This window comes from Quercus robur, chromosome 9 (genome assembly GCF_932294415.1).
Source record: "Quercus robur chromosome 9, dhQueRobu3.1, whole genome shotgun sequence".
In the NCBI taxonomy this organism is placed as follows: Eukaryota; Viridiplantae; Streptophyta; class Magnoliopsida; order Fagales; family Fagaceae; genus Quercus; species Quercus robur.
In genome coordinates this window covers 45,807,820-45,835,595 of record NC_065542.1, presented here as the reverse complement: position 1 = coordinate 45,835,595, position 27,776 = coordinate 45,807,820, and the positions used below count along the sequence as shown (strand labels likewise).

At 33.6% G+C, this 27,776-nt stretch overlaps 2 protein-coding genes and 1 long non-coding RNA gene across 3 annotated transcripts; 2 read left to right on the top strand and 1 right to left on the bottom strand.

Annotated features, from left to right (window-relative positions):
- Window positions 1-11,360: 11,360 nt before the first annotated feature.
- On the top strand, window positions 11,361-11,687 carry LOC126701101 (probable glutathione S-transferase). The gene has a single exon (XM_050399237.1). It carries the CDS (start codon window positions 11,361-11,363, stop codon window positions 11,685-11,687), a length of 327 nt encoding a protein of 108 aa, XP_050255194.1.
- A 9,015-nt stretch (window positions 11,688-20,702) lies between these two features.
- Window positions 20,703-24,359, bottom strand: LOC126698679 (uncharacterized). The gene is made up of 2 exons (XR_007646549.1): window positions 23,989-24,359; window positions 20,703-20,898 (listed from the first exon to the last, which is right to left on the bottom strand). It is a non-coding gene; the product is annotated as an uncharacterized LOC126698679 (long non-coding RNA).
- On the top strand, window positions 22,423-23,910 carry LOC126698677 (probable glutathione S-transferase). The gene is made up of 2 exons (XM_050396056.1): window positions 22,423-22,784; window positions 23,217-23,910. Exons 1-2 carry the CDS (start codon window positions 22,476-22,478, stop codon window positions 23,574-23,576), a joined length of 669 nt encoding a protein of 222 aa, XP_050252013.1. The 5' UTR covers window positions 22,423-22,475; the 3' UTR covers window positions 23,577-23,910.
- Window positions 24,360-27,776: the final 3,417 nt, after the last annotated feature.

The window sequence follows — 27,776 nt, the reverse complement described above, 5'->3', positions numbered from 1 at the left end:
GGTCGAAAGCTCACTGGCTCTGGGAGGGAGATAGGAATACGAAGTTTTTTCATGCTAGGGCTTCGAAAAGAAGGAAACAAAATACTAGCTTTGGTATATGGGATAAATTCGATAATTGGTGTGGTGACCAAGATAGTATTGCTAGGGCTGCTATATCCTATTTTGAGGAAATTTATTCTTCTTCTTTGTCGAACCAGATTAAGAAGGTAACTGATCTCATCCTAGTGATGGTGACGGAAGAAATGAACATGGAGCTGACCAGAGGCTTCACCAAAGAAGAAGTTGTTGCAGCACTTAAGCGGCTTCACCCTACTAAATCTCCCGGCCCTGATGGTATGTCTGCCCTTTTCTTCCAAAAATACTAGAGCATTATAGGCACTAATGTATCTAATTTAGTTCTGAATGTACTCAATTCTGGCATGTCTATTTCTGAAATCAATATAACTAATATAGCCCTTGTGCCAAAGAACAAAAATCCTCAAAGAATGACTGATTTTATACCAATCAGCCTATGTAATGTAGTATATAAGCTTATTTCTAAAACTTTGGCTAATCGTCTTAAAGCTATTCTTCCATATATCATTTCAGAGAATCAAAGCGCTTTTGTGGCTAATAGACTCATCACTGACAATGTCTTGGTGGCTTATGAGATTATGCACTATATAAAGCACAAAAGGGGTGGGAATGATAGCTTTATGGCGGCTAAGTTGGATATGAGCAAAGCATTTGATAGGGTTGAGTGGTCCTTTATTGAAATGGTAATGAGGAAGATGGGCTTTATTGAGTCTTGGATTGGTTTGGTGATGAAATGTATAACTTCGGTAACCTATTCGGTCATTATTAATGGCTCGGTCCATGGATGCATTGTGCCTACTAGGAGACTCAGACAAGGTGACCCTCTGTCTCCTTATTTGTTCCTGCTATGTGCTGAAAGCTTCTCAGCTCTTATTAATGAAGAAACAAGATGCCAGCATCTGAATGGTATATCCATTTGTAGGGGGTCTCCAAAAATCAACCACCTTTTCTTTGCCGATGACAGCCTCCTCTTCTGTAATGCAAATGATGCTAAATGTAATAAGCTGAAGGAAATTCTTAGAACCTATGAATCTACCTCGGGGCAAAAGATCAACACTGATAAGTCCTCAATTTTCTTCAGTCCAAACGCTTCTCAAGAACGTAAAGATGAAATCCTTGGCATTCTGGGGCCTATGAATGACTCTAGCCATACAAAGTATCTTGGCCTCCCCTCCATTATTGGACGGTCAAAAAAGCTAATCTTTGCAGAGATAAAAAAGAAAGTTTGCAAGAAGTTGGCTGGTTGGAAAAGTAAGTTGCTCTCATTGGGAGGTAAGGAAATTCTTATTAAAGCAGTGGCTCAAGCCATTCCTTCCTACACAATGAGTTGTTTCCTTCTTCCAAAGAGCCTGTGTGAAGACATTGAAAGAGAAATGAGAAGCTTTTGGTGGGGTCAGAAACAACAGGAGACAAAGATTGCTTGGGTCGGATGGAAGAAAATGTGCAAGCCTAAATCCCTTGGTGGAATGGGTTTCCGGAACTTACAAGCTTTTAATTTAGCCTTGCTCACAAAACAGGCTTGGCGGATTCTTACAAACCCGTGCTCCTTAACAGCCCGTATTCTAAAGGCGAAGTATTTCCCTTATGGTGACGTTCTAAGTGCAAGCCTTGGCAACAGTCCCTCTTACACTTGGCGAAGTATTTTTCAAAGTCTTGAAGTCATTAAGAGTGGAACCCGTTGGAGAGTTGGAAATGGGCGTTTAATTCACATTTGGGAGGACAAATGGCTCCCTACTCCTTCTACATACAAAGTTATCACCCCTCCTAGGGAATTTGAAGACTTTCTCATGGTCTTCTCTCTCATTGATCAAGAGACTAAGTGGTGGAAACCCAATATGGTAAGGGCACTCTTCTTGCCTTTTGAAGTGAACACTATCTTAAAAATCCCTCTAAGTCAGAATTTGCCGGAAGATACTCTTATTTGGATTGGGAATAAAAGGGGTGTGTTCATTGTCAAAAGTGCCTATTTCATTGCTGCTAAGCTTCAGGTTGATAAGGATATGGGGGAAAGCTCTTCTGAAGACTCAAATGCCCTTATTTGGAAAAATCTGTGGAAGTTGAAACTCCCTACAAAGATTAAGATTTTTTCTTGGAGAGCTTGTGTGAATGGCCTCCAAGTGTATGCAAGAATGGTGGAAAGAGGTATTCAATTGGGTTGGGACTGTCCAGTTTGTGGGGATGAACCTGAAAGTCTCATTCATGCATTAATTTCATGTGATTTTGCTCTTTCTGTCTGGTCGCTTTGGCAGGACTATCCCTTGAATCTGCTATTGAATGCCACGGACCTCATTGATGTTATGCACAAATTCTGTTCAAGTCCCAATGCAGTGCACTTGGAATTTTTTTTGCAATCTCTTGGGCAATTTGGCATAATCGGAATCTATTAGTTCATAATGAAAAGGCCTCTCTCCTCTGCAAGTTTGGGATTTGGCGAGAATTGTTATGGATGACTTTCATGAAGCCAACACAGTGCTTTGTCTTGCGAAGCAAGCATTGAATGGTGGCTGGGTGGCCCCTCCGTCTGGTTATTTTAAGGTTAATGTGGATGGCGCATCGCCTTTAGATGGCCTTGGGGTCTCGGGGGTTGGTGCGATTGTCCATGACAACAAGGGCAATGTTGGCGCATCGTCTGGTTTTTTTTTTTTTTTTTTTTTTTTTTTTTTTTTTGAGAAAGAATAACGTTAACGTTAAGATGTTCATTTAGTCAAAAAGAGAGACATTAGCTAGTAGTGTTAAGAATAAAAAAATAATAATAAAAAGATTCATGTCCTAAGTTCACTAGTGGTACATGAATTAGAACAGGATCAATAGGACATAGGATACGCGTTCATATAATGTGTATGAACTATTTTCTACGGTATCATAGTGACAACACCTTATTTGTCTCAGGCAGGGTGATCTACTATTCTGATCCTTATTAATCCTTTGTACTAATGTGTTGTCCTATGCGATGATGCACATGGAACAACAAAGGACATTGAGAGGGGCTAAACTGAGAGGGTGGGGGGGACCTCCCATTTCCCACCTCCTATTCATAGATAATATTTTTATGATTTTATCTTCTTCAAGAACAAAAATCAAATAGCAAAAAAACTACACAATTCGTTCAATTGGTTTTGCCATATTTTCAACCCGTGGATAAATGGAGCCAAGTCAGCATTAGTTTCCAATCCCAACTATGACAACCAAATATGGGTATATATAATAGACTTAATCCTAAACTAACCATATATTAATTATAATTAATACACTTGTAGTACAAGTAGAAGACTTGACTTGTACACAAATTAGGTTTGGGCTTGGGCTTGGGCTTGGGCTTGGGCTTGAACTTATATTATTAGCTAATATCTATACTATTATTTAAGGGGTTGTACCTATTTGGACTGGATTTTTTTTTTTTCCAAAATACCCCTATTTTCCTAGGTTTAAGTAGAGACAAAATTAAAAGATAATTTGGTAAAACTATGTCTTTTAACTCTCACTAAAACATTGCCAACAAAATAGGATCACTTTTTTTTTTTTTTTTTGTGATAAATAAGATCACTCTCTTGGTTAAATGTTTTCAATTTTTTTTAATAGAATTTGTTTTCCTTACTCCATGATCTCACTTTTTTTTTTTTTCAAATATCTTCTTATATATTTTGGAAAAAAAAAAAAAAAAAAACACCTATTAAAAAACTATTACTATAACTTCCCATCCATCCCTTTAAATTTAGCAAACATACCTCTCCTTCTCTTTATCTTTGGTTACCACTTTTTTTTTTTTTTTTTTTTGTGTTAAATATTACCACTCTCTTGGTTAAACGTTTTCAATTTTTTTAATAGAATTTGTTTTCCTTACTCCATGATTTCACGTACGTTTGTTTGTTTGTTTGGTTTTTTTTTTTTTTTTTTTCAAATATCTTCTTATTTATTTTTAATTTAAAGAAAAAAAAAAAAAAAAAAAAAAAACTCCTATTAAAAAACTATATTACTATAACTTCCCATCCATCTCCTTAAATTTAGCAAATTATTAACATATACCTCTCCTTCTCTTTATCTTCGGTTATTTTTTTTTTTTAAAGGGAATCATGTATGGTTAGTTGGTTACTTTAAAGAAAAGAAGCAAACTCTCCTAACAAAATCAAGCAAGTTTTATTATAAAAATAAAAAAATAAAAAAAATCAAACAAACGTGAGATCACAAAGTAAAAGGAGAGGATGGCTACCGCATTACCGGAAAAAAGTGTGGGGAAAGAAAAGTGAAGTAAAAGGAGTTTTAATCAGATTTGATGGTTGGCAGAAAAATAAAGCACAACCTTAGGTTTTTTTTTTTTTTTTTTTTGTGATTGGAAAATGTAATAATCCCAAAATATAATAAATCCTTTAAATTAACCTTTATTCAAAAAATAGAAAAGTCTTTGAGCATGTGTGTGAGCACATGCTTAGAGGGTAGTATCTCTTAACAGTCTTCAACATTTTATATCGTTTTACTTACCCTCAGGCATCATGCTAAAATCCTCTCATCATTTTATTCAGGCTTTTACTGTGGTTTTCATTTTTGGGTTTTGCCTGAGATCTTAACAGCGGGCTAAAGTTGTGTGGGCTTTGCTTCGCTTGAGAAAGTCCAATCACTTTGGTGGGCCTATTCGTTGTTGACCCAGTGACTTTCAAACCCGGTCCACCTGCTTTGGTCTGAGGGCTATGTTAGAAACTTAGAATTGATCTACAAGGTGTTTGTGGTTATTAAGAACACTAGTGAAAAGAACTGGTAGCCTTTAATACTTCGAAGTTCAAACTGGTATTTTCTAAGAGAAAATCAGGAACACAAAAAATTTGACATAAATTAATGTGATGGATTGTTAATAGTAAATAAGAAGGTAATATAAATGATGAATCTAAATAAAATCCAGTAAAATCTTGCCAACTTAATTGATATTAAAAAAAAAAAAAAATTGTCAAATTTTTTGTAGCATTACTTAGGTAGTGGATGTATTACTCATAAAGTTTGCAGATTCTATTGAGCATTTATGCGTGACACATTACAAATATGAATTAGAAATTTATAGTTTGTCAAAAAGCAATATGAATAGAACTTTATAATTTGTCAAAACAATATAAACAGAACTTCATAGCTGGCCACCAATAAATTAATCTTTCTTTTCTTTTACTACATGCAGAATGTGTAAAGTGTAATTGTTATCAAATTCCTTTTTATTTCTTCGAGGAGAAGTACTTTAGTAGAAATTTAGCCTTGGGGGAGTAAATTCATCCCATGTTTGCACGCTTAAAAATACCTAAAAAAGCGAAGTCAAGAGTAAAGGCATTCAAGAATAACTTTCACCACATTATCAACCAAATAGCAGCAAATGTTCTCATATATTTGACAAGGCTTGTGGTTGGGAATGTTGTGCCCATTTAAGTTATTGGGCTTTTTCTTGGGCCAAGAAGATTAGTTTTAGCCCATTTCTGGCGCACACTTATATATTTCTTGGGCCAAGCAAAATTCTATCTTGGATTGAGTCATCTGGTATACATGCTTTCTGAATTCATGTTTTTTTTTTTTGAGAAACTGAATTCAAGTACCTTGTTCAGAAAATCAAAATACTAATTTCCAAGAAAATAGAAAAGAATAAATAAATGAAACCAATTTTTTTGGATTTCAGCTTGAATTTTCTATTGTCATCTCACTTGGCTGTTGGATCCCTCTTCCAAAAATCTTGAGTTATAAATAATAATAATAATAAACTTTTGTTAATTGATAGGATATATATCTTCTATGGTACGTTGCTTCTTTTGCACCATGAAATTAATGCGTTTAGGTACAATTTATTTATAAAATGTGGAATCGAAAATTACAAAAAATTGGCTTATTTTTTAAAAACTAAAGTTAGATCTTTGAAAAAAAAAAAAAAGGCAAAAAGCTGTGTAACAAACTGACACTAAGCAGCCACTCAAATGTACGATGTCAATGAAGGGAAGATATTTTTTATTTTTTATTTTGAAGATAAACGGCAGAGGATATTTTTTATATTTGATTCAACATACGTGATCAAATATATCTGTTTACACCATATTTGGACCTGCCTAAGTGGAGTCAAACGTGACAACTACTTTAATAAAAACAAATTTTCTCCTAATCTTTTGAATTTGAAGTTTAAAATTTGTTTTTCTCAAAAAAAAAAAAAATTAAGATTTAAAAAAAACCAAGAAAACCAATCCATTTAGTCAGTATATGAACTCATTAGCTGGTTAGAAAGAAGAGCGTATAGTTTAACGAAATGGAAGAAGTGAAGCTATTGGGAGCTTGGCCTATTGTTTAATGTTTGTTGATGTCGATTTTTTTTTTTTTTTTTTTTTTTTTTAAAAAGGCCGAAAAGTAGGGAAGCCCAATAGAAAGTGAGAAAGGAATATAATAAGAAATTGGTAGTAACAGTAGAAACAAAAAGCTGAAAAGGCCCAAAGAAAAAAGAAAAGAAAAGAGAAAGAGATAAGGCCCAACAGCCGGGCCAGCAAAAAGTAGCAGCAGGCAGACCCACGGGCCCAAGAAGAGGCAAAAGTAGGGCAAGTCCAATAAGCCCATTCCATCCCCCATAAAAGAAAAACATGGGCAGGAAGAATGCAAGGCACAAAACGAGACAAGACCATACATCAGCGGCAGAAATGAAGTGGGAAAAGAAGAAGACAAAATAGGAAGTAATGGGACAACCACATTTTGGCCAGAGCACCACCAACTTGTACTCAGCTAATGCAAGGGAGGTGGCCCATGGTCAAGGGATTTGCAAAGGGTGTTGTTTGGTGGAAGGGGGGGGGGGGGGGGGGGGGGTAAGGGTCTATTCCTAGTATCTAGCCAATGCCTTTTTTGGGAGGTACTCTGCTAAGAAGGCATCTTTGCTTAAAATAGGTAGAAAATGGCTAGGACCACTTGATGCATACCATAGAAATAGGTAGAGAGAAGCTCAAAGTTTTGCCCACCAGATGAGAGAGATAGACCTGCGGCAAAACAAAACAAATAAGGATTTGTCATGAAATAAGTAGTAGAAGAGAGAAAAAGCACTAAGCATGTCAAGGTGTAGTGGAGGCCAAACAACTATTACACTAGAGGGCAACTCCAAAAGGGTGCTCACAGCAAACAAAAACGATTGGTGAGCAATAAGGGTAAAATAGAGAAATTCCATGGGCTGAAACCAATATAAATAGGAACAGTAGCCATAAATGGAATGGGGGATAGTGACTAAGGCAAGAAACAAAGAGAATTGAAAGAGAAATAACAGAGAAAAAAGAAAGAATGAAATAAAAGAAAAGAGAGTGAACACGGCAAAAAAGGCATGCACCAATAAACCATCTTTTTCCTCCCTCTTACAGCATTCCCACTCTTTGAAATCCCAACGAAGCAACGAGTAGCCATCCAGCCCCGTTCCCCAAAATGCATAACTTTTATGGCTTAGCCCAATAGCAAAATTATCCAAGCTAGGGTTTGGTTCACTTCTAGCGAAAGAACTTATTATTTTACATTCTACTGTATTATTTCGCATTCTATAGTGTCATTATGCATTCTACTATATCATCTTATATTCTGCTATATTGGTTACACTGATTGCTTCCTATTGTAACTAATCTTCTCGCTAAATATTTGCTCTGAAAATTACAAACGCATACTGACATTCCTGGACTAATATGCATATATTTGTTAATGCTTGTTGTCTTTATTTTAGATGTTGAGCTTGTGCAAAAAGGCCCTTTAGCTAGGCCCTGCTAGAATAATGGGTCAGGCCCAACTCTTTGACCCACAGTAGAACAAGCCTCAACCTAGCAAAACAAGCCTTGGCCCATCAACATAAAAAGCACCTACAATGTTTACTGCTATAGGGTCACATGGGTATTAAAACTCAAGGTTGTGAAATATGAATATGTAGAGGACGATCCATCCAACAAGAGTGATCTTCTTTTACAATTAGGGCCATCATTGGACTAGGGGGGCCAATGGCCCTCCCCCCAATTTTTTTTTTTTTTTAAATACTATTATATATGTGTACTAATTTTAACAATTTTATTCTATAAAATTACACTTTGTTTCCCTTAAACAATATCATTGATTCTTTTAAAAGTAAAATTATACTCACAAACATTTTTACAAATTGTTCTGGTAGCAAATTTTTATTGGTTCACATATGAGTCCACCACTCATATCATATTTTTACTTACCAATAATCATTTATCATATCAGTAAATTATAAAAAAAGTTTGTAACTCTAGCATTTTTCTCATTTTAGTGGCTGTAAAAAATTTATAGATCTAAAATTTAGAACAAAATATACAAGTCCAAAAAAAATATCTCAACAACAAAAATTACCAATAGTAAAATTTAAAAAAAAAAAAAAAATAAGCTCAATTTACCAATTTTGTCCAAAATAAACAACCTTGCTCTTTAAAAAATTCTAAATAAAAATAATTTTGTTCTTACCCACACAAAATAAAATAAAATAAAAATCTCAGCAGTTAAGTAGTAGCAAAGTCAGAGGTTAAAACTAACGCACATAGCCAACAGTAAAGCTATCCCCCTAACTCAAAGTTCTGACTTCATCCCTATTTATAGTACAACCTAGTTCACAAGAAAGTTTTGGTGCTCATTCATTGTGGAAAACCAATTGCTGAGACAAGTGTTATTCTTGAATACATTAAGGAGGTCTGGCCACAAAATCCCTTGCTACCAAATGACCCTTTTGAGAAGGCATTGGCTTGGTTTTGGACGAAGTTTGAAAAGGATAAGGTAATGCATTTCTTTTTTCCTAGGAATAAATAGCTTACATTTTAATGGCAAAAATGGCCAAAATACCATGTTCACTCGAAATAATTAGTGTTCTACCACTATTTGGGAAATATTTAGCAATCTACCACTTTTCTAAAACTTGAGTTCATGAAACTTGAGTTTGACATATAACTTGATTTCTAGAAACTTGAGTTCCATAAAAGTATGCCACAATGGCACCCGTTGACCTAGAATTTCTTAATTAAAAGGCCACGTAAAACATGAGTTTCATAAACTCAAATTCTTTGTAAATATAACTCAAGCTCTATAAGCTTGAGTTATATAAAACTTTTGAACATAGAACTCAAGCTCTTTAAACTCAAGTTCTACATTAACCCCTATGCCTATAGTTTAAACGATTTTTGAGTCAACTGTCCTGGCAGGTTGGTTGTGGGTGTCTAGCGACTAGCCTACCTGCGACAATTTATTAAGTCATTCTCTATTAATTATTTGCAATTTTTTTTTTTTAAAATCTACCCTCTCTCTCTTGTGATTGCCATTCTCCCTGAGCATTACCCACAATCCAAACTAAAGTACTGAACTACAAGCTTTCAAGCTTCATTCATCAACTATATTGAAGGTAGTCTCTAACGCTTTACACTTACTACAATCTTTATATACTGAATTTTTGGTCCTTTTTTGGCTGGACTGCTATTTAATGGGGGTTGCGAACATAATCTTTGTCCAATCTCCCCTCCAATTCTTTTTCTTCTTTGGTTTCTCCCTGATTATATTCTTTGGATGTTGGTCATTATTGTTTACTTAAACATGTTGAATGGGTAGATTTTCACATGCTTATATGTTGTTTCTTAAGAAATTTACACAAAACTTGAGTTCTATGTTCAAATTTTTAAATAGGTAGAGCTTATAAAGCTCAAATTTTATTTACAAGGAACTAGAGTTTATGAAACTCGAGTTCCACTTAGACTTTTTTTATTAAAAAATTCCAGGTCAATGGGTAACATCATGGCAGATTTTATGGAAGTCGAATTTTTAAAAAGTGGTTAATCACTAATTATTTCCCAAACAGTGGTTAAACACTAATTATTTCGGCCAAACATGGTGTACGTGCAAGTTAGAATATCAAGACAATGTAAGAGAACGAGTGATGAATCTAATGGTACATTTAAGTGAAAAAGCTTAAGAACAACAAGAAATGGAAACTTTAACACTTTAACGTCTAGAGAAATGCAAATGTGAAACAAAGAAAGTAAGGAAGGCACAGGAATATACATGAAAAACCCTTTGAAAGGGATAAAAAAAACCACGAGTGAGTAGAGGGAAGAATGTCCCTCACTCTTAGAGGTCTCTATAATGTGAAAGTCAAGGTTTTCATACAATGGTGATATTCTTCCCAATTCTTTGTTTCTATCTTACTTTCCTACCTAAGCTTCTACCTCTTTCTCTCTATCTTTCTAGATTCTTGCCCTAATTGTTTAGCAACATGTTCCTCTTATAGTATAAGGAATGTTGTTAGGTACATAAGGACAGGTGTCAAACCATGATCCCTCCATTTGAATCCAAATATAGCTATTGTACCATGTTAAGGCTGGATGAGAAAGAAAACATGCTGATGTTAGGGTAATGGGATGAAAGGTGGCTCTACTACAACATAGGGAGCAAGTCATAGACAAGGAAAGGGACATTAGGGATACTAGGAGTGATGGACGTGTCCTCAGCAGTGGTCCAACAAAAGCTCAACCAATAAAGGGTGCTCTATAGCATTTAGCCATAGGGGGTCGCTATCTCCCTTTTACTCTAGTGTTGAGTGTTCACATTAGGTGCAAATCTCACTCTTCCTTAAGATGGTCAAGCCATTGGCACAAGCCAAAGATCCTCTTTTTCAGCCAACGTCCCCCTTTCCTTCCTCATAGCTAGCCCACATGTAGGGTCCAGATCCAGTCACATCAACATTTACACATGCCTTGGCTGGTGCAATGTACACATGGTATTTTTGGCCATTTTTGCCACATTTTAATATGTTTATCTCTATGCTTACCTATTTGTAATAGAAGTATGAAATTCTCAAATTTATGCAATATTCTTCCCCTTTATTTCAAGTTTCTCAATAAATTTTCAAATGCTTCTACCAGACCTTACTATTAATGACTAAAAAACCAATATTTTTTGGCCATTTGGTGTATAGTTTTATTAAACCTCACTTTTTTAAAATATAATTTTTTGATTTCAAAAGTGTCTTCAAAAAATTATAAAAATAAATAGTACCAAACAGATACTGATTGAACAATATTTTTCATTAAAAATTTGACAACCCATATGAATTCTTCCAACCACAAGAATAGAGAAGTTGATTAAGATTACCACAGTCAATAATAGCCTACATTATCAACTTACCTTAGTCAATAATAGCCTATAAAGCCAACCGAAAAAAGTCTTCTAATTGTCCAATTGCATATGCTTGTAGATAAAGCAAGGGAATCTATTGACTAGTTATATATGAACTCACTCGGGCAAGAAGAAAGAAAATCAAAGTAAGAATGGAAGAAGTAAAGCTAATAGGATTTTGGCCTAGTTCATATGTTTACAGAGTTATATGGGCACTAAAACTCAAGGGTATCAAATATGAATATGTAGAAGAGGATATATTCAACAAGAGTGATATGCTTTTGAAGTACAACCTTGTCCATAAGAAGGTTCCTGTGCTTGTTCATGGTGGGAAACCCATCGCAGAATCCATTGTCATTCTCGAGTACATTGAAGAGACTTGGCCACACAACCCCTTGCTTCCAAATGATCCTCATGAGAGAGATGTGGCACGGTGCATGGCAAGCCCAAAAGAGGCCCAACAAGCACAAGTCAAGTGATAACATGGTAGAAGCAACGAAATGGCGTGGCAGGAACACTAGTCAACCCACAAACCAGAAGTAAAGAGAGATAGGGGCCAAACTAAAGGAAGAAGGGCCCATACCTAAGCAAGACCTAGCCCAAAGTAAAAACGAGGTGAAAATAATGAAGACCCAGTGACTCATCCATGCCATAAAAGGTTAAGAATGAGCAACAGAACGTGTAGCAAAGACCAGATAAACCCCCAGGCAATGGCAAATGCATGAACAGCAGGCAGACCATGGACTCACATGAAAGTGGAGCACGCACAAGGCTCAGACACCACCTACTTGTACCCAGCCAATATGAGGGCGGTGGGCCATGGGTCAAAGGTAAGAAAGGGTACGGTCTAGCAGAAAAGGAGAAAGGGGAAGTTTATTCCAGGATTCCCGCTCAAGCTATTTTAGGGAAAATGTCTTGCTGGGATGACATACCACCTAAAAGAGGGAAAATTGAGCTAGAATCACTAGGTACATGCCATAGGAGTTAGTAAGAGAGAATACCCAACCCTTATTTGAATGGGAATGCCACAGAGAGCAAAACAACAAAACAAAACTCTTTTTTCTGGGAATGGAACGTGGCATGGCCAGCATAGGGTAGTGGTGATGGCTAGGTAGCCAACAGACCAATGAGTGGTCTGGGAAGGACACCCGCACTATGCCAAAAGTAGTTGAGGGGTAAAACAGTAAAACTCATCACGACAGATAGTATAAAAAGGTCTTAGCTGTGCACAGTGAACGGAAGCAAGAAGAGCAAAAAGAACAACAATAGGCAAGCAGAGAACAAGGAAAAACAAGTGAGAAAAAATAGCAAGAAAGAAAACAACGGAAAATAAGAAAGAAAAGAGGGAATAGAGAAATAAGAAAGAAAAGGGAGAGTACAGAAAAACAGAGAGGATAAAAAGTGAAGTGAGGAAGCAAGAGTGTGATAGGGGCATGCACTAATAGGCTACTCCCTTCTCTCCCTCCCAACAGCCTACTCTCTAATAGGATTAAAAGATTCGAGGATAAGCCATTTAGCCCCATTCTTTCAAAGTGGACAATTTTCATGGCAGGAGTTCCCTGTGAGATTGTCCACATTGAAGAGTGGTTCCCTTCTTGGACTTAAATCTCTGAAGGAATCAAGCACGGCAGACTAACCACTCCCTTTTTTTTTTTACTGATTGATCCAGCATTAACATTACTCATTTTTCTTTTATTATTGTCACTGATATATTTCTGCCGTACTCATATCACTATGTTTTTCCTTACTAAGAAAGTGGTCTAATCATTGTCTTTAGTTGAAAGTAAATATATTCTATTTATTTCATTATATTATGTCCTCCTACTATAACATTTTTGTGATAGCATCTCCCGCCGTGGGCACATGACCAAGATCTTAGCAAAGGAGCCCTAGCTTGCACAAGTTGGCTTGAGATGAGTTTCAATCAAGTTAGTCCTGACTCTCCTATCTTAGAACTATTGGGCCACAACGCGGCAGGAAGCAATCCGGCCCAGAAGTGCAGAAAGGCCCACCACAACTACTTTATTAGTATTTTTTAATAAAATATAATAAATTAAAATTCTAAAAATAAAATATAATAATTCTTTTTTCCTCATTCATGAATCATAAATTACAATATTAGTAAATAAGTTTGGTTCATCTTTAATGCATTGAATGTCAATACAACACAGACATGACACACATCCAATTTTTAAAACATGTTAGTCTTGTATCGAGTTCAAATCTATAGTGCACTGGACATAAATCTTATCCTTCTTGGACCTTGTAATAGTAGTAAACTTAACTTTTTCTTAAATGCTAAATTCAAAAAATTAAATTAAATTAAAAAAGAACTGCAACAACTAAACCAAAAACCAAGAATAAAATTTATTTAAGAGAGATTAAGAAGTGGAGATGGGCCCAGATGCAATCAAACAAACAACTTGAATCTGAATGTTGTTCCAAGACTGAATAGAATGGAAGTTCTTGAGGGCCATTTGCCACATTATCAACCAAATATCAGCGAAATGTACCAATTTGAGTTCGAAAGCTTGTGGTTGGGGCTTGGGAATGTTCTGCCCATTTAAGTTCTTGGGCTTCATTTTTTGGGACAAGCAGATTGGTTTTAGCCCATTTCTAGCATACAATTATATATTTCATGGGCCAAGCAAGTTCTTCCTTGGATTAATGGCCTGTTTGGAAGTTTAGAGAGAGAGGAGAGAAGAGGAGAGGAGAGTAGAGGGGAATGGTTCCCCTCCACCTTGTTTGGATGTTTTTGAAATTAGTAAGGAGGAATGGAGTAATTAGCCATTCCCCTTGTTTGGATGTTTTAAAAATTAGGATGGGGAGGAGAGTAAATGATTAAAATAGACAAATTTACACCTATTTGAAAATGGACTTGCAACATTAGTCTATGCTTAATTTGTTAAATTAAATAATTATTTAATCAACATTCTCATTTTATCAAATACCACTAATAAAAATATAAAACTACTATTAACTATTATTCCCATAAAAAAATATAAAATAAAATAATTTTTATTACCTCAAAAAAAATTATAATAAAAAATCAAAAACCTCCCATTTCCTCAACTTTCCCGAGAAACAAACAATTCCCAAAGTTTCTCACTCCCCAAACACCCATGGCAGCATAGTAGCCACCTTCAACCCCAAAACCCGAGCCTACACATCCCAAGACCACCGATTCACCTCCCCACCAATCCCAGCCTCTCTCTCACCTCTTTCCTCTTCCAAAACTCCTCTTCTTCCCCACACAGCCTCGCTCTCATCAACGCCAATTCCGATGAAATCCTAACCTTCTGCTAGCTCAAACTCCAGGTCTCCATGCTTGCCCACTCTCTGCTCCATCTCAATGTTCACACAAACGACGTCGTCCTCATCGTTGTTGAGAAATCACTAATTTCAACAAAGATGAATGCCGACTCGTTCGGATTGGAGATGGAATTGGAATCGGATTAGGAGGAGCATGGTTTTGGTGGCGCCGGGATCACCGATGAGGTTCTGGCTTTCGCGAGGAATATCGGGATGCATCCAGAGACATGGTTGGATTTTCCGATTGATGAAGAAGAAGACTTGGACGGTATCTGCGTTTTTTTTTTTTTTTTTTTTTTTTTTTTTTTGAATTCAAATCAGCAACCAAAAAGTCAATGCTTAAATTTTCTAAGGAAACAAACAAACAAGATTATTATCATTTTTTTTTAATACAAACAAGATTATTTATATAATTAATTTGTAATTTTGTTAATTTAGAAATGGTAAATTAGAGAATTCATTTTGTCAATAATTTATCTACTCTACTCTCCCTCCAAATCTCTCCAATTTGGGGGAATTAAAAATGAGGGGCTAGAGATAGTTGAAACCCCTCTCCCTCATTCCTTAAAAAACTTCCAAACAAGATAATTGAATTACTCTCCCTCCCTCTACTCTACTAGCCCTCCTTTTTTTAACATCCAAACAGGCCATAAGTCCGGATCTAGTATACATGCACCTTGAATTCATGTATGCCTTGTTCAGAAAATCAAAATACTAATTTCCAAGAAAATAGAATAGAATAAATAAATAGAACCAATTTTTTGGATTTAAGCTCGAATTTTCTATTGTCATCTTAATTGAATTTTCTCTCAACTTTAGCTTTAAATATGTATATGATAGGCTTGTGCATTGCACACTTAATTTTTTTTTTTAAATGTTATTTGTTGGATGTTATTATTATTATTATTATTATGCATGAAAACTCATAACTCATAAGTATTGATATTTTAAATATTAGATAAAAGTAACAGTTTAACAAAAACATAATCATAGTCAAGGAAAAACAATTGTTATTTTTGCTTCCAATATATTGTTGCTAATCAATAGACATTATTAGTGAAACAATGAATAAAATTTTATTTATATTATTTGAGTGAATAGTAGTACATAAAAGGTCCGTGAAAATATTTCAATGTATTAACATTATTTATGTAACACTCAAAAGATTTTTATATAAAATATAAGACTATACTTTTGCTTTATTAAAAACTCTTATAACTATAGTATATATTATTTTAAAAAATATTATGATATATAAAATTTTAGTATTACAATATTTATATTATTCTTAATGTGAAGGAAATAAAAAGGCAAAACAGTAAAATTTCTTTGATAATAAGACACAAATTATGAGAAAATGAAACATTAAAAAAAATACTTTAAAATGTATATCATTAAATTTTTTTATCATCGTGTATGTTAGTAACGAGTTTCAAAAATAATATTTAAAACAATATATAACTATTTTTTAGGAGAACGCACTTGCATAAAATGGAAATAAAACTTCTTATTCGAAATATGAAAGGAATTGGTTGTATATAATTTAAGGATGAACACAAAAGTTCTAACCCAAATATTGGATACAAAATGTTGATAATAAATTAATATATGTATCCGGCTATTTTGTAACCTAGTTTTTCAAGAATTGTTTTATTGTATTTTGTATCGGTACCATATATTTGTACGTATACTTTTTAGTCTGAAACCATGAAACACTTTCTTTTTCTAATTACCAATTCCAATAATAAAACTTACAGTAATAAAGACCCATAAAAAAATCCACTATTTCAGGAAATTTGAATCAACTATTAGCAATTGTATGCCATGGGCGGGAATCAACTTTCCTTTACCACTATATAAAGGTACGACAACCCACCAAAATGAAAAAAAAAGTTTCAATCACCATACCAAAAATCTAACAAGCTTCAATCTCCTCAAAGAGCAACCCACAAATCAGCATATCCCATCCTCCATCGAAAGCTAAAGAATCAAATTGACAACATGTTAATTTGTATATAGTAAAATTTATTGTCTTACTAACATTGCTCAAATAAATTAGTTATATTAAAAAGTAAAAATAATAGATGTTAAATAAAATATATATATATATATATATAAATATATATATATATATATAATACATCAACTAAATTGATGGTTATTAAAATAAATATTATTAAGAAATGTAAAAATATTAAAAAAAAAGGCTTATTCAAAGATTTCGCCTTAAAATTCAAATTGTATTTAGCTTGCCCATTGTCTGTTTGCCTTAAACATGTTTGGATGGTCCATACATTTAAATTTTTACTTGTTTTATAAGCCTTCATAAACTATTCACAATTTCACAAACACCACAATTACAATCATACATGTACAAATCAATCATGAGTTCTCATTTCTCACTATTACCCCTTTTATATATATACATACATATATATATATATATATATAACCGAAACTTCTGAAATTTTTATAATTTTCTTTATAATTTTCCAGGTCAACACAATATTTAAATAAAATTATCATTTTATTTAAATAAAATTATTTTTATTTAGTCCAAACTTATCATTATCATTAATATTTAAATAAGATTATCATTTTATTTAAATAAAATTATTTCTTTTTTAGTCTTAATTTAACAAGGAGTGAAACTCTATCTTTCTAACAATTCCAAATTAAACTCAAACTCATCATTATCATTAATATTTTAATAAAATTATTTTTGTTTAGTCCAAACTTAACAAGGATTGAAACTCATCTCTCTAACAAGTCCAACCTAAACTTAAACTCATCATTATCATCTATATATATATATATAACCGAAGCCTCTAAAACTCTCACAATTTTCTACGTTAGTATAATATTTAAATAAAATTATTTTTTTTTAGTCCAAACTTAACAAGAAGTGAAACTCTATCTCTATAACAAGTCCAATTAAAACTAAAACTCATCATTATCATTTTATTTAAATAAAATAATTTTTGTTTAATCCAATCTTAACAAGAAGTGAAACTTTATCTCTGTAACAAGTTCAACTAAAACTCAAACTCATCATTATCATTTTTTTATACAAAATTATTTTTGTTTAATTCAAACTTAACAAATAGTGAAACTCTATCTCTCTAACAAGTCAAACTTTAACTCAAACTCAAACATTGATAATTTATCTCCAAATTTGCAAGATTAATCATAAACACTATAAAAGCAAAGCAAACACCATTATTTTTTTTTTAAGCCGAGTAAAGGTATGAGCTCTTCTTATATTATTTTCCTCTCCTCTATTTTGTTTTAAAAAAAATTATTATTATTATTTTATGGTTTTTCATGTATTTTTTTTAAAAGTAATTTTCGTACATGAATCACCAAACTCCCTCTAACTTTTTTTACAGGATAAAAAAGCTTGCAATAATTGAAATTATTCTTTTGAATGTAACTCATCTTTCTCTTATATTTCTCTATTTTTTAGTCATATATATTTTGTTTTGTTTCAATAATTTCTAATCAGTAAATCATCTGATTCTTTAATATATTTTGGTCTTTCAAAAGTTTTAATATCTGAATTTTTGAGTTTTTTTTTTTTTTGCTGTATCTGCAACTGTCTAACAAATTTTTTGTAAGCCATTGTAAGTTTAAGCAATGACTTCTTCATCAAATATTTGTAACACAAATTAAAGTCATACAAGAGCAAATCATATAATGATGTAGTTTCTTAAATTTTTTATAAAATTATTTTAATTTACCTCACAAATAGGTAGGTTCTCATGTATAGCACGGGTTAGGGACTAATATTATTCTAATTCAAACCCATGAACCTCTTAGGGAATCAAATTTCTTTAAAAAGTAATTAGATTGATTTGAGACCAATGCTTGCCAAACTATAACTATTAGAATTTAATTAGAACAATTCAAATCAATCAGGTCTACTTTCGGTGATCTCGCCTTTCGGTGATCTGCCCTATTTTGTCTTTCATTTGCAAAAGTATACAGTGGAAAGATTATCTTGTCCTCTTAACAAAAGTGACGATCCAAACATACCTTGTGATTAACTGATTATACGAAGCAATGGATTTTGGACAAGAAAAGCAGCACAAAAATTGATTATTGACCAGTGTCATGCTCATCTCTTTCTTCTTGTTTTAAGCATTTCAAAAAGTACTCAAGATTGATTTTTTTTTTTTTTTTTTTTTTTCCTTTAGTGAAAGCGTATCAATTTAAACGTTTTTCTTTTGAATCAGGTCTCTTTTTAAAGTAGAAATAGATCTCCAATAATCTTTCATGGCCATGGCCCCCATGCAGCCGAAAAGGAATGCATTTCTTAGCGGTTTCAGTAAAATTAAAAGGTGTACATGCACCTTGCACATTAATGAAATTATTAAGGTGTGAAACATGGCAATGTGATGAACGTGCCCAAAAGTTAGTGTTATCACCTTGTGGTTAAAGTTTAAAGGAAAGTAATTATTACAATTAGGAGATTAAAATCTCATAATTGAGCAGAAAATGAGGTAGCTATATATAGCTAGATTTTTATTTGTTATACCAACAATCAATCAGAACCACCTACGACTGCCGACAATCTCTTTGTCATGTGATTTTTGCGGTCGGCTCTATGAGGAAGTTGAAAACTTGTAAGTGGAAGTCCTTGTCAGTGTCATGTATCATGTATATATGCAATGCATGTACTTTTTGTTTTAAAACCTGCCTCTGCCTCTCTCTCTCTCTCTCTATATACATGTACTTTTTGTTTTAAAACCTGCCTCTGCCTCTCTCTCTCTCTCTCTCTCTCTCTCTCTCTCTCTCTCTCTCTCTCTCATTTTGCAGATATTTGCACCCTTCGTTTCCTCTCCTAGAGCCTAAAAGTGTCGCACATTGCATATATGCATACAATGTCGGAGTTTGGATTTCAATTTAGGATGATAAAAAAATAAAAATAAAAATTAATTGACAATAACAAAGATAAATAAAAAATAATATAATAATGTACTCGGCAACCGTATAATTTGATTGCTCAAAATAAATTAAAGTAAAAGTGTTAAAAGTATAGTAATATATATTAATAAAAAGGTATATTGCCTTCCTTCCTTGATTGCTTTTTAAAAATATGTAGAATTCCAATTTCTTTCTCTAGTCATGTTATTATTTAATATTTGAGTTTATAGCAAAAGACCAGAGTTTGAATCTATAAAAAGTCAAGTGATTGAAAAAAAAAAAAAAAAAAAAAAAAAAAATTTAGTGTTGCAACTTCTTTTTTTTTTTTTTTTTTTTTTTTAAAGTTTAAACTATGGAATCCGTTATTTTGAATTATAGTACAGTGAAAATGATTGAACTTAAAAATCAGGGAGAAAATGGGCAAATGCCCCTTTCAAAAAAAAAATCTAGCATTTTGCCCTATTTCCCAAACTAACTAGGGAAATGCCCCTCTTTTGAAACTCAATTTTCTCAAAATCGAGTTATAAAAAAAAAAAAATTCTGAAGCTCTATAGTGACGTTTTAAGGAGCCTATAATGACATTTTAAGGACCTATAGTGGCGTTTTGTAATCCGATCTCCATGAAGTCAAGTTACATGCAATTTTTTTTCTTTTTCTTACCTATAACTCGACTTCATGGAAATCGGATTACAAAACGCCACTATAGGTCCTTAAAACGTCATTATAGGATCCTTAAAAACGTCACTATAAGGCTTAACTCGATTTTGAGAGAATCGAGTTTCAAAATAGGGGCATTTCCCTAATTAATTTGGGAAAAAAGGCAAAATGCTAAATTGTTTTTTTGAAAGGGGCAAAAGCCAATTTTTTTCCTAAAAATCAGTAATGATATAAGAAAATTTAATTTCAATGTTTTTTATTTGGAAGTTAGAACTTATTCATTAGTGGGCGCAGTATTTATCAAGTCCCCAAGCCTCACACTCATGGTTTTCTCTCCACATGCCTGGTTATGTGGCAAAACAAAACTTTCAAAACAAACTTTTGCTATTACAATTAAAGGGAAACATTATCCTACTTTGACGCAATCTGTTATGGACCCAAAATCACAATATGTAAAATCAACCCACTATCCAGGTCCTTTGATCTTTTATCTCATGCTGAAATAATTATCTTATTATGAAACAGGTTAATTTATATAGTAACAAAATTTAAGAGAAAATGTGGAAAAATTAATTATGTATTAAGCTAATTAAATAAGATTACATTACAAGAGCTCAGTTCTTTATATACTAAATAATAGAAATACAAACTATTTTCCAATCCATAGTTTGCAAAGGATTTGGGATTACAGGAATTTATTTTAGAGGGTGACTCCCTTCTTGTTTATTGTGCTCTTGCTGGATTATCTCCTCCATCAGCTATGGTGGCTCTTGTTGTGTATGGGATTCTTGACTCCTGTCATGAGATTCGCAATGTAAGGTTTTCTCATGTGCAACGTAAAGGGAATAAACCTGCTCATCTCTTTGCTAAACATGCTCTTGTCATTGTTGATTTTTTTTTTTTTTTAATAATTTGGATGTAAAAGAATCCTTGTTTCTTGGAATAAGCTCTCTGATGTAATGTTTTTTATTAATGAACTAGCCTCTGAGTATGCACTCATGCCCGTGTTCAGAAGTTCTTATATTTTTTTGGTAAAAGGTTAATAATTTGCATCCATTATAATTTGGGATTTTTACATTTTTCAATCATAAAAATACTTAGAGGTGTGATAAGTATTATGCATTTGGATGAAATAGTATTTTCATCACATGCACCTTTTAGATTTGGACATATTTTCCACAATAGTACCCACAATTTTAAGTTATGAATTCATAATTTAGTCCGGCACCAATAATTAGCCGCGGTTACCTGGAGCTCTTATAATAATCTAAAATGATTTGAAATAAGATGATATGAATGTGTTGTGTAAGGTGAATTTCTATGCATTATTTTTTCTAGTCAGCCATTGAAGGCCGAATAGGCTATTTCAATTTCAAAAGTCCTTAGTATTTGAGTAGTGGCAATAAACAAGCTGAAATTTGTCAGAGTATTGAATGTTTAAACTCATCTCAACAACAAAAGTAAAATGTTCAAGCACATCTTGACAAGTTTGAGCTTAATATCAAGCTCAAACTCGGGTTCAATATCATGCTCTTAAACTCAAATCCAATACAAGTATATCATTAAGTTCATATTAAGCATATTATTATTAAAAAAAAGTTCATTTTTTTTATATAAAAAAAAAAAAAAAAAAAAAAAAAAAAAAAAAAAAACACACACACACACAAAAAAGGGAAAAATAAGTTCTAACACAAAAGCACACCATAAACTTTACTTAAAAGTCATGGTAATTTTTAAGGGAAGATGAGACAAGTTATACTACACACAACATACTCTCTTAAGTAATATAGGCAATTGCCCTTTTTTTTTAGAAACAAACACACACAAACATAAGAGAGAGGAAAAATGATTCCAATACAAAGGCGTGTACAAACTCCACTCAAAAGCCAAGATAATTTTTAAGGGAGGGAGAGGCCAAAAAAATTGGGTATAATACACTTGGGATTCTCTGAATTCTTATGCCGTTGGTGTAAGATCCATGTCCTTCTTCTTCACCAATTTTAGTGCATAAAATAAAACTTTGATATTGTAGTAAAGTTAAGGAGATTTGAACCCAATTTTCCTAATAAAGAAGATCATGTTACACCGTAAGCCTCTTTGATCACCGATTAAAGTTAATTCACTTATATTCTCTCTCCACGACTCCACCTCCTAGTCCCATTTTGGGCGTTAGAAAGATGATGATGATGATGATGATGATAATAATAATAATTGTCAACCTTCATGGCCCACATTATCAACCTCATAATTGTCAACCTTCATGGCCCACATTATCAACCTCCATTAGTCAATAATGGCCTATATAGACTTGTCCAAATTGTATATGCTTGTAGCTGAAGCAGGGGCTACAAGGAGTAGAAGCCTTGTCAAGTATGGAAGAAGTAAAGCTACTAGGAGCCTTGTCAAGTCCATATGCTCATCGAGTCATATGGGCACTGAAACTCAAGGGTATCAAATATGAATATGTAGAAGAGGATATATACAACAAGAGTGATATGCTTTTGAAGTACAACCCTGTCCATAAGAAGGTTCCTGTGCTTGTTCATGGTGGGAAACCCATAGCAGAATCCGCTGTCATTCTCGAGTACATTGAAGAGACTTGGCCACACAACCCTTTGCTTCCAGATGATCCTCATGAGAGAGCTGTGGCTCGGTTCTGGGTAAAGTTTGGAGAGGATAAGGTAATTATGCGTCAACTAATTGATTATTATGTTTTTTCTTACATTGCATAAAATCACACCTACAACTTTGTTCTCCTTTATTGTTGTTTTTTTTATGAGTTTCCTTTGTTGTTATTACTTTTCTTTTATACATGCATGTGAAAGTTTTAAAAGTATTTCCTTTGTAAATGTCATTTAACTAAAGTTAATTCATCAATTTCATAATAATTATTAGATATCAATTAATTTTTGGGATATGTGAATTACAAACTCAAATTCCTCATTGAATGACAAAAAACTTTCTAGTTGAGTTAACCGAAACCTAAGTAGATTTGATTAATCTAACTATAATGAACTGCACACACAAACAAGCTCTAAGCTTTTTTTCTAGACTCGGATAATATATAAGATGGAGATTTTACCCACTCAAACTGGATACTTTGTGTGATTTAGAACAACAACTTGGTTGGCTTCTTTGTAACTACTGGAGAACAACAAGTGAAAGCAACAAAAGAAGTGAAAGAAATTCTGGGAATCCTAGAAGAGCATGGTCTTGGGGAGAAGAAGTTTTTTGGTGGCAATAACATAGGATTGGCTGACTTGGCCTTTGGATGGATAGCTTGCTTGCTGGAAACCATGGAGGAAGCAGCTGGGGTCAAAGTGTTGGAGGCTGATAGCTTCCCTCGCTTACAGGAATGGATCAAAAACTTCAATGAAATTCCAGCCATTAAAGAGAGCCTTCACGATCGCAATGAGTTGTTGACACATTTCAAGAGGCGAAGAGAACACTTTGTCTCCTCAGCAGCATCATAAACATATTAAACACTACTAGCATCGGCTTGGTTTGCAATTCAACAGCTTGTGTGCTCTCTCATTCTCTGAATCCAGTTCTCAAGATATGTTATTCTAAAAATAAGTTTGTGTGTCTGAGTGCTAAAAAACATGGCTGTGTGACTGGTAATTTATTAGATGTATAATGCTACAAGTACAGGTTTGCAAATATTGAGTGTTGTTTCCCCTATATTTTAAAATGGTCAAGTTTTGAGACCATTTTCCAGATAAATAGAAGTCACAAATAAATTGATGTTTACTGTTTTTGTGTGTGTGTGTGTTTTGGAAGAATGAAATTGTGGGGTGTTTTGGCTAATTGATGTTTTCCAATTTGCAAGTCATAAATTTCCTCCCTTTTTCCTTCATAAAAATAAAAACTAAAAGCATATCTCACCTTGGTCACTTCCAGTACTGGTTCCAAGTTTGCTAGTACATCTACGTAGCAGAAGTTATCTCAGGATGCCATTGCTTGAAAATTTACCTCCAAAAAGAAACTTACAATAGTGAATAACCCAATGCACTGAAATCTTTCTCCCCCCAAATAAAAAAGTGCAGAGAAATCTGTTCCTGGACAGTAAATCACATGAATTTTTATTATTAACTCAATTTTTGCAAGGTTTCAGACCACTATTGATACCCCTTAACACAACTAATTATTAATTATTCATACATCTTTAGTAAAGATATAGATATAAGGGAATTTGCCAAGAGCCTTGTAGCACAAAGACATGGCAAAATGGGCAAAAATTTGCTGACCCAATTTGAACCCACTATTTTGACCTAGCCCAAACCCGAATTTTTTGGCCCAAATAAATAACCGGCCAACCCGCAGTCTGCCCCTTTTTTTGGGGCCAACCCAACCCGACCCAGCTAACCCATGACCCCACCCATTTTTTTAAACTTTTTTTTTCTTGAAAAATATGTAGACTACATGCCAAGGTGCTAGGTGCATAAACATAAAAGTACAAAGCATTGCATTGACACTACCTAGCCATTTAGTAGCCACCAATGGTAGTGACCACGCCTCCATTTATTAAAAAAAAGTTAATTAAAAGGAAAAAAAATACAAAAAGTAAAAGCATCTACAACTATACGTCTACACTACTAAACATCTAATACTAAGTTAAATACTAAGTAGCAGAATTAAATACCATGTATAAGTTACTAACACTAAATCTAACTAGAACAAAAACAAAACTAAAGTAAAAGAAAAGTCCAAAAGTACATACTATTAGTGAACTTTGAATCTAAAGTGTGTATACTTAAAATATATACTTTTTGTGCTCTTTAGAATCTATCTCTCTAGCTCAAGTTGTAAATTTGTAATTATAAGCATTCTGGCTGTGAATTATTAATATAGAAGATTTTGTTATGATGAATATAAAGAATTTTAGTCATACACAAAACTATCAGAATTGGAAGGATATGGAAAGTTTTATATTTTTTAATTTGTTTGTTTTTCCCCTTCAAATGTATAATAATAACACCAATAGTCTAATAATAGTAGGTATCCACTTAACAAAAGAAAAAAAATAAAAAACAAAGAGTATTATGTGCAATTCATTTCCTTGATTGATTTGATTGATTCTCTCTAAAAATTTGGCATATGTTTTTTTTTTTTTTTTTCATGTGAAAATGCGGGTCAGCCCAACTCGACCCAACCTGACCCACTCTCAACATGATTATCTCGACCTGTTTTTGGACCCGCCCCGTTTTTGCCTACAACTCGATTAACCTGATCCGACCATTTGTCATGTTTGCTCAATTGGCATCTCTTAGTGTTTCTAAATGAGACATTCAAAATTCAAATTCCTCCACCTCCAATTATCAATGTATCCACACAAAAAAAGTATTAGGGAATTCATAAGAAGCTCAACATTTTTATGACCCAATTTATTTCTCACATTTGGACTCTCTGAATACTTATTTCCTAATTAAATTTCTTAGTACTTTTCCAAAATATTGAGTGTAACTTAAAAACCAAATAAGAAAATGGATTATAAAGTCTTTAATGGTTGAATAAGAGCTATCATCAGCAATCGATTTGGGCTTCAATCTCTACCTACACTAAAAATCGATTGGTGTCTTAGTCTGATAATAAAAAACTATCATTAGGAGCGGATACCATAGGTTGAAACTCTCTAAAAAAAAATTATAAAGCAATCCAAAAAGAGGAGGGGTTTTATAACAAAGCTTACATTCAAATATAATATAGTTTCCAGCACACCTACAGTTACCCTCAGCATTATAGATATGCTAGAATTGAGAATGAATTCTCAATATATTGATGCATAGAATATTGTCCAAGATGAGTCCTTTATATAGAGATACGCCAATGACACAATATTGTACATAAGTACAGTGACAGTACACTAATAGCCCTACTCAACTTCAAGATGAAAGATGAGAGACCAACTTAAATTTAGAAACTGTATAACGAAAGCATCCAGAGGATGCGATTTGATAAAGATATCTACAAGTTGATCTTAAGAGGCAACAAAGATCAGCCAAAAGGAACAATGAAGGAGGTGATGCCGAACAAGATTGAAATCGATTTTGATATGCTTGGTCCGTTGGTAGAAGACATCATTACAAGCCATCTGAATATATGAACTTGGTAAAGCTTGCAGCAAAGAAATTTTTTGAATTGGAACCTGAAAATCCTGGAAAATATGTGGTCTTGTCTAATGCTTATCTTATGCCACTTCTGGGTTTTGGGAAAATGCTGCATAGGTCAGGGCTGTGATGCGGGAATCGGGGATCATAAAGGAGCCTGAGCAGAATAAAGGTTCAAAATGGGTCCCAATTTTTCTTCAAGGGTGATATATCTCATAAACAATCTAAGGAGCTATATGAGCTGATCAGAGAAATGACTTGTATTTTAAAGGATGCAGGTCATGTTATTGATCTAAGTGACAACTAACTCATGTCATGAAAATGATTCATTTCTTGTTAACATCTCTGTTGCGAAGTGGGGCTATTTGAGAGAGTAAGAGCTGTATGCCTAAAACCTTGGTGCTTTCTTAAATTTTGTAGAATCTGGAAGGTCCACTAATGGGTGAGGCTCAATAGATATCAGTTCCATATCAAATATTGTCTAATTAGGCATCCGGATCATTTAAGTATTTCATTCTTCAAGAATTTAAACAATTTTTAATCTGCACCAAAGAAAATTGTTTAGTTTCAGTTTATAAATTCCGGGTATAGCAGCGATAGAGCCATTCCAACTGTCGAAGCATTTAGGTCAACCTGTTTCGTGTCCTGACTCCTGCTAATGCCAAAATTTTCATTTCGAATAATGCATATTGATGCTTGCATATGTATCTATGTGTTCAGTCTATTCAGGTTTTTTGATGATGTGTAAAGGTCAAAATTTGTTGAATTCACAAGCAATCTAAATCAATGACAAGTGTATGAAAATTTACTTGTATTATATGATATACTAGTCGCTAACCCGTGCGATGCACGGGAAAACTATTGGAAAATAATAAAGCATACATATATTAAAAGACAATTTAAGTTCATGTGTGCTTGCAAGGGATACATACCTAAATAGTTCTTGCGGTAGAAATAAAAGCCTTATCTTTGAGATAAAGAACTGATGTAAAACCAAGAATCTTGCGGTATTGGACTATTTACTTCCATACGCTGATAATATTGAAATTTAAAACCAAGAATCTGTGAAGCATGAGACTGCAAAGTGAAAGTTCAAAAACGTGTATAAAAACACTTTTGAACGTTTAGACCCCCAAAAATCAATTTAATCAACACAGCAATATGTTAAACAACTAGTGTGCGGAAACTTAACATATGCTATAATAAGGAATTGTTTAAACAACTATCTAAGCCACAACAAAATAAATCACAGCAGATAATGTAAAGGCAGAGATAGAGAGGAAGGAAGATGCAAACACAGCGATAACACCAGATATGTTATCGAAGAGGAAACCGAAGACCTCGGCGAAAAACCTCTCCGCCGCCCTCCAAGCGGTAATCAATCCACTAGAAAATACAGTTGGGATACAAGGACAGCAATAGACCCTCCAAGCCTAATCTACCCAATGCACCTAAGCCCTCCAAGCTTCTTGCTCCAACGAGGTTGCGCCGAACCTTTTTCTTTTCTAGCTTTCCGGATTCCGCTACTACACCGTAGCATCAACCAATGAATATTGGCTCCTTCCT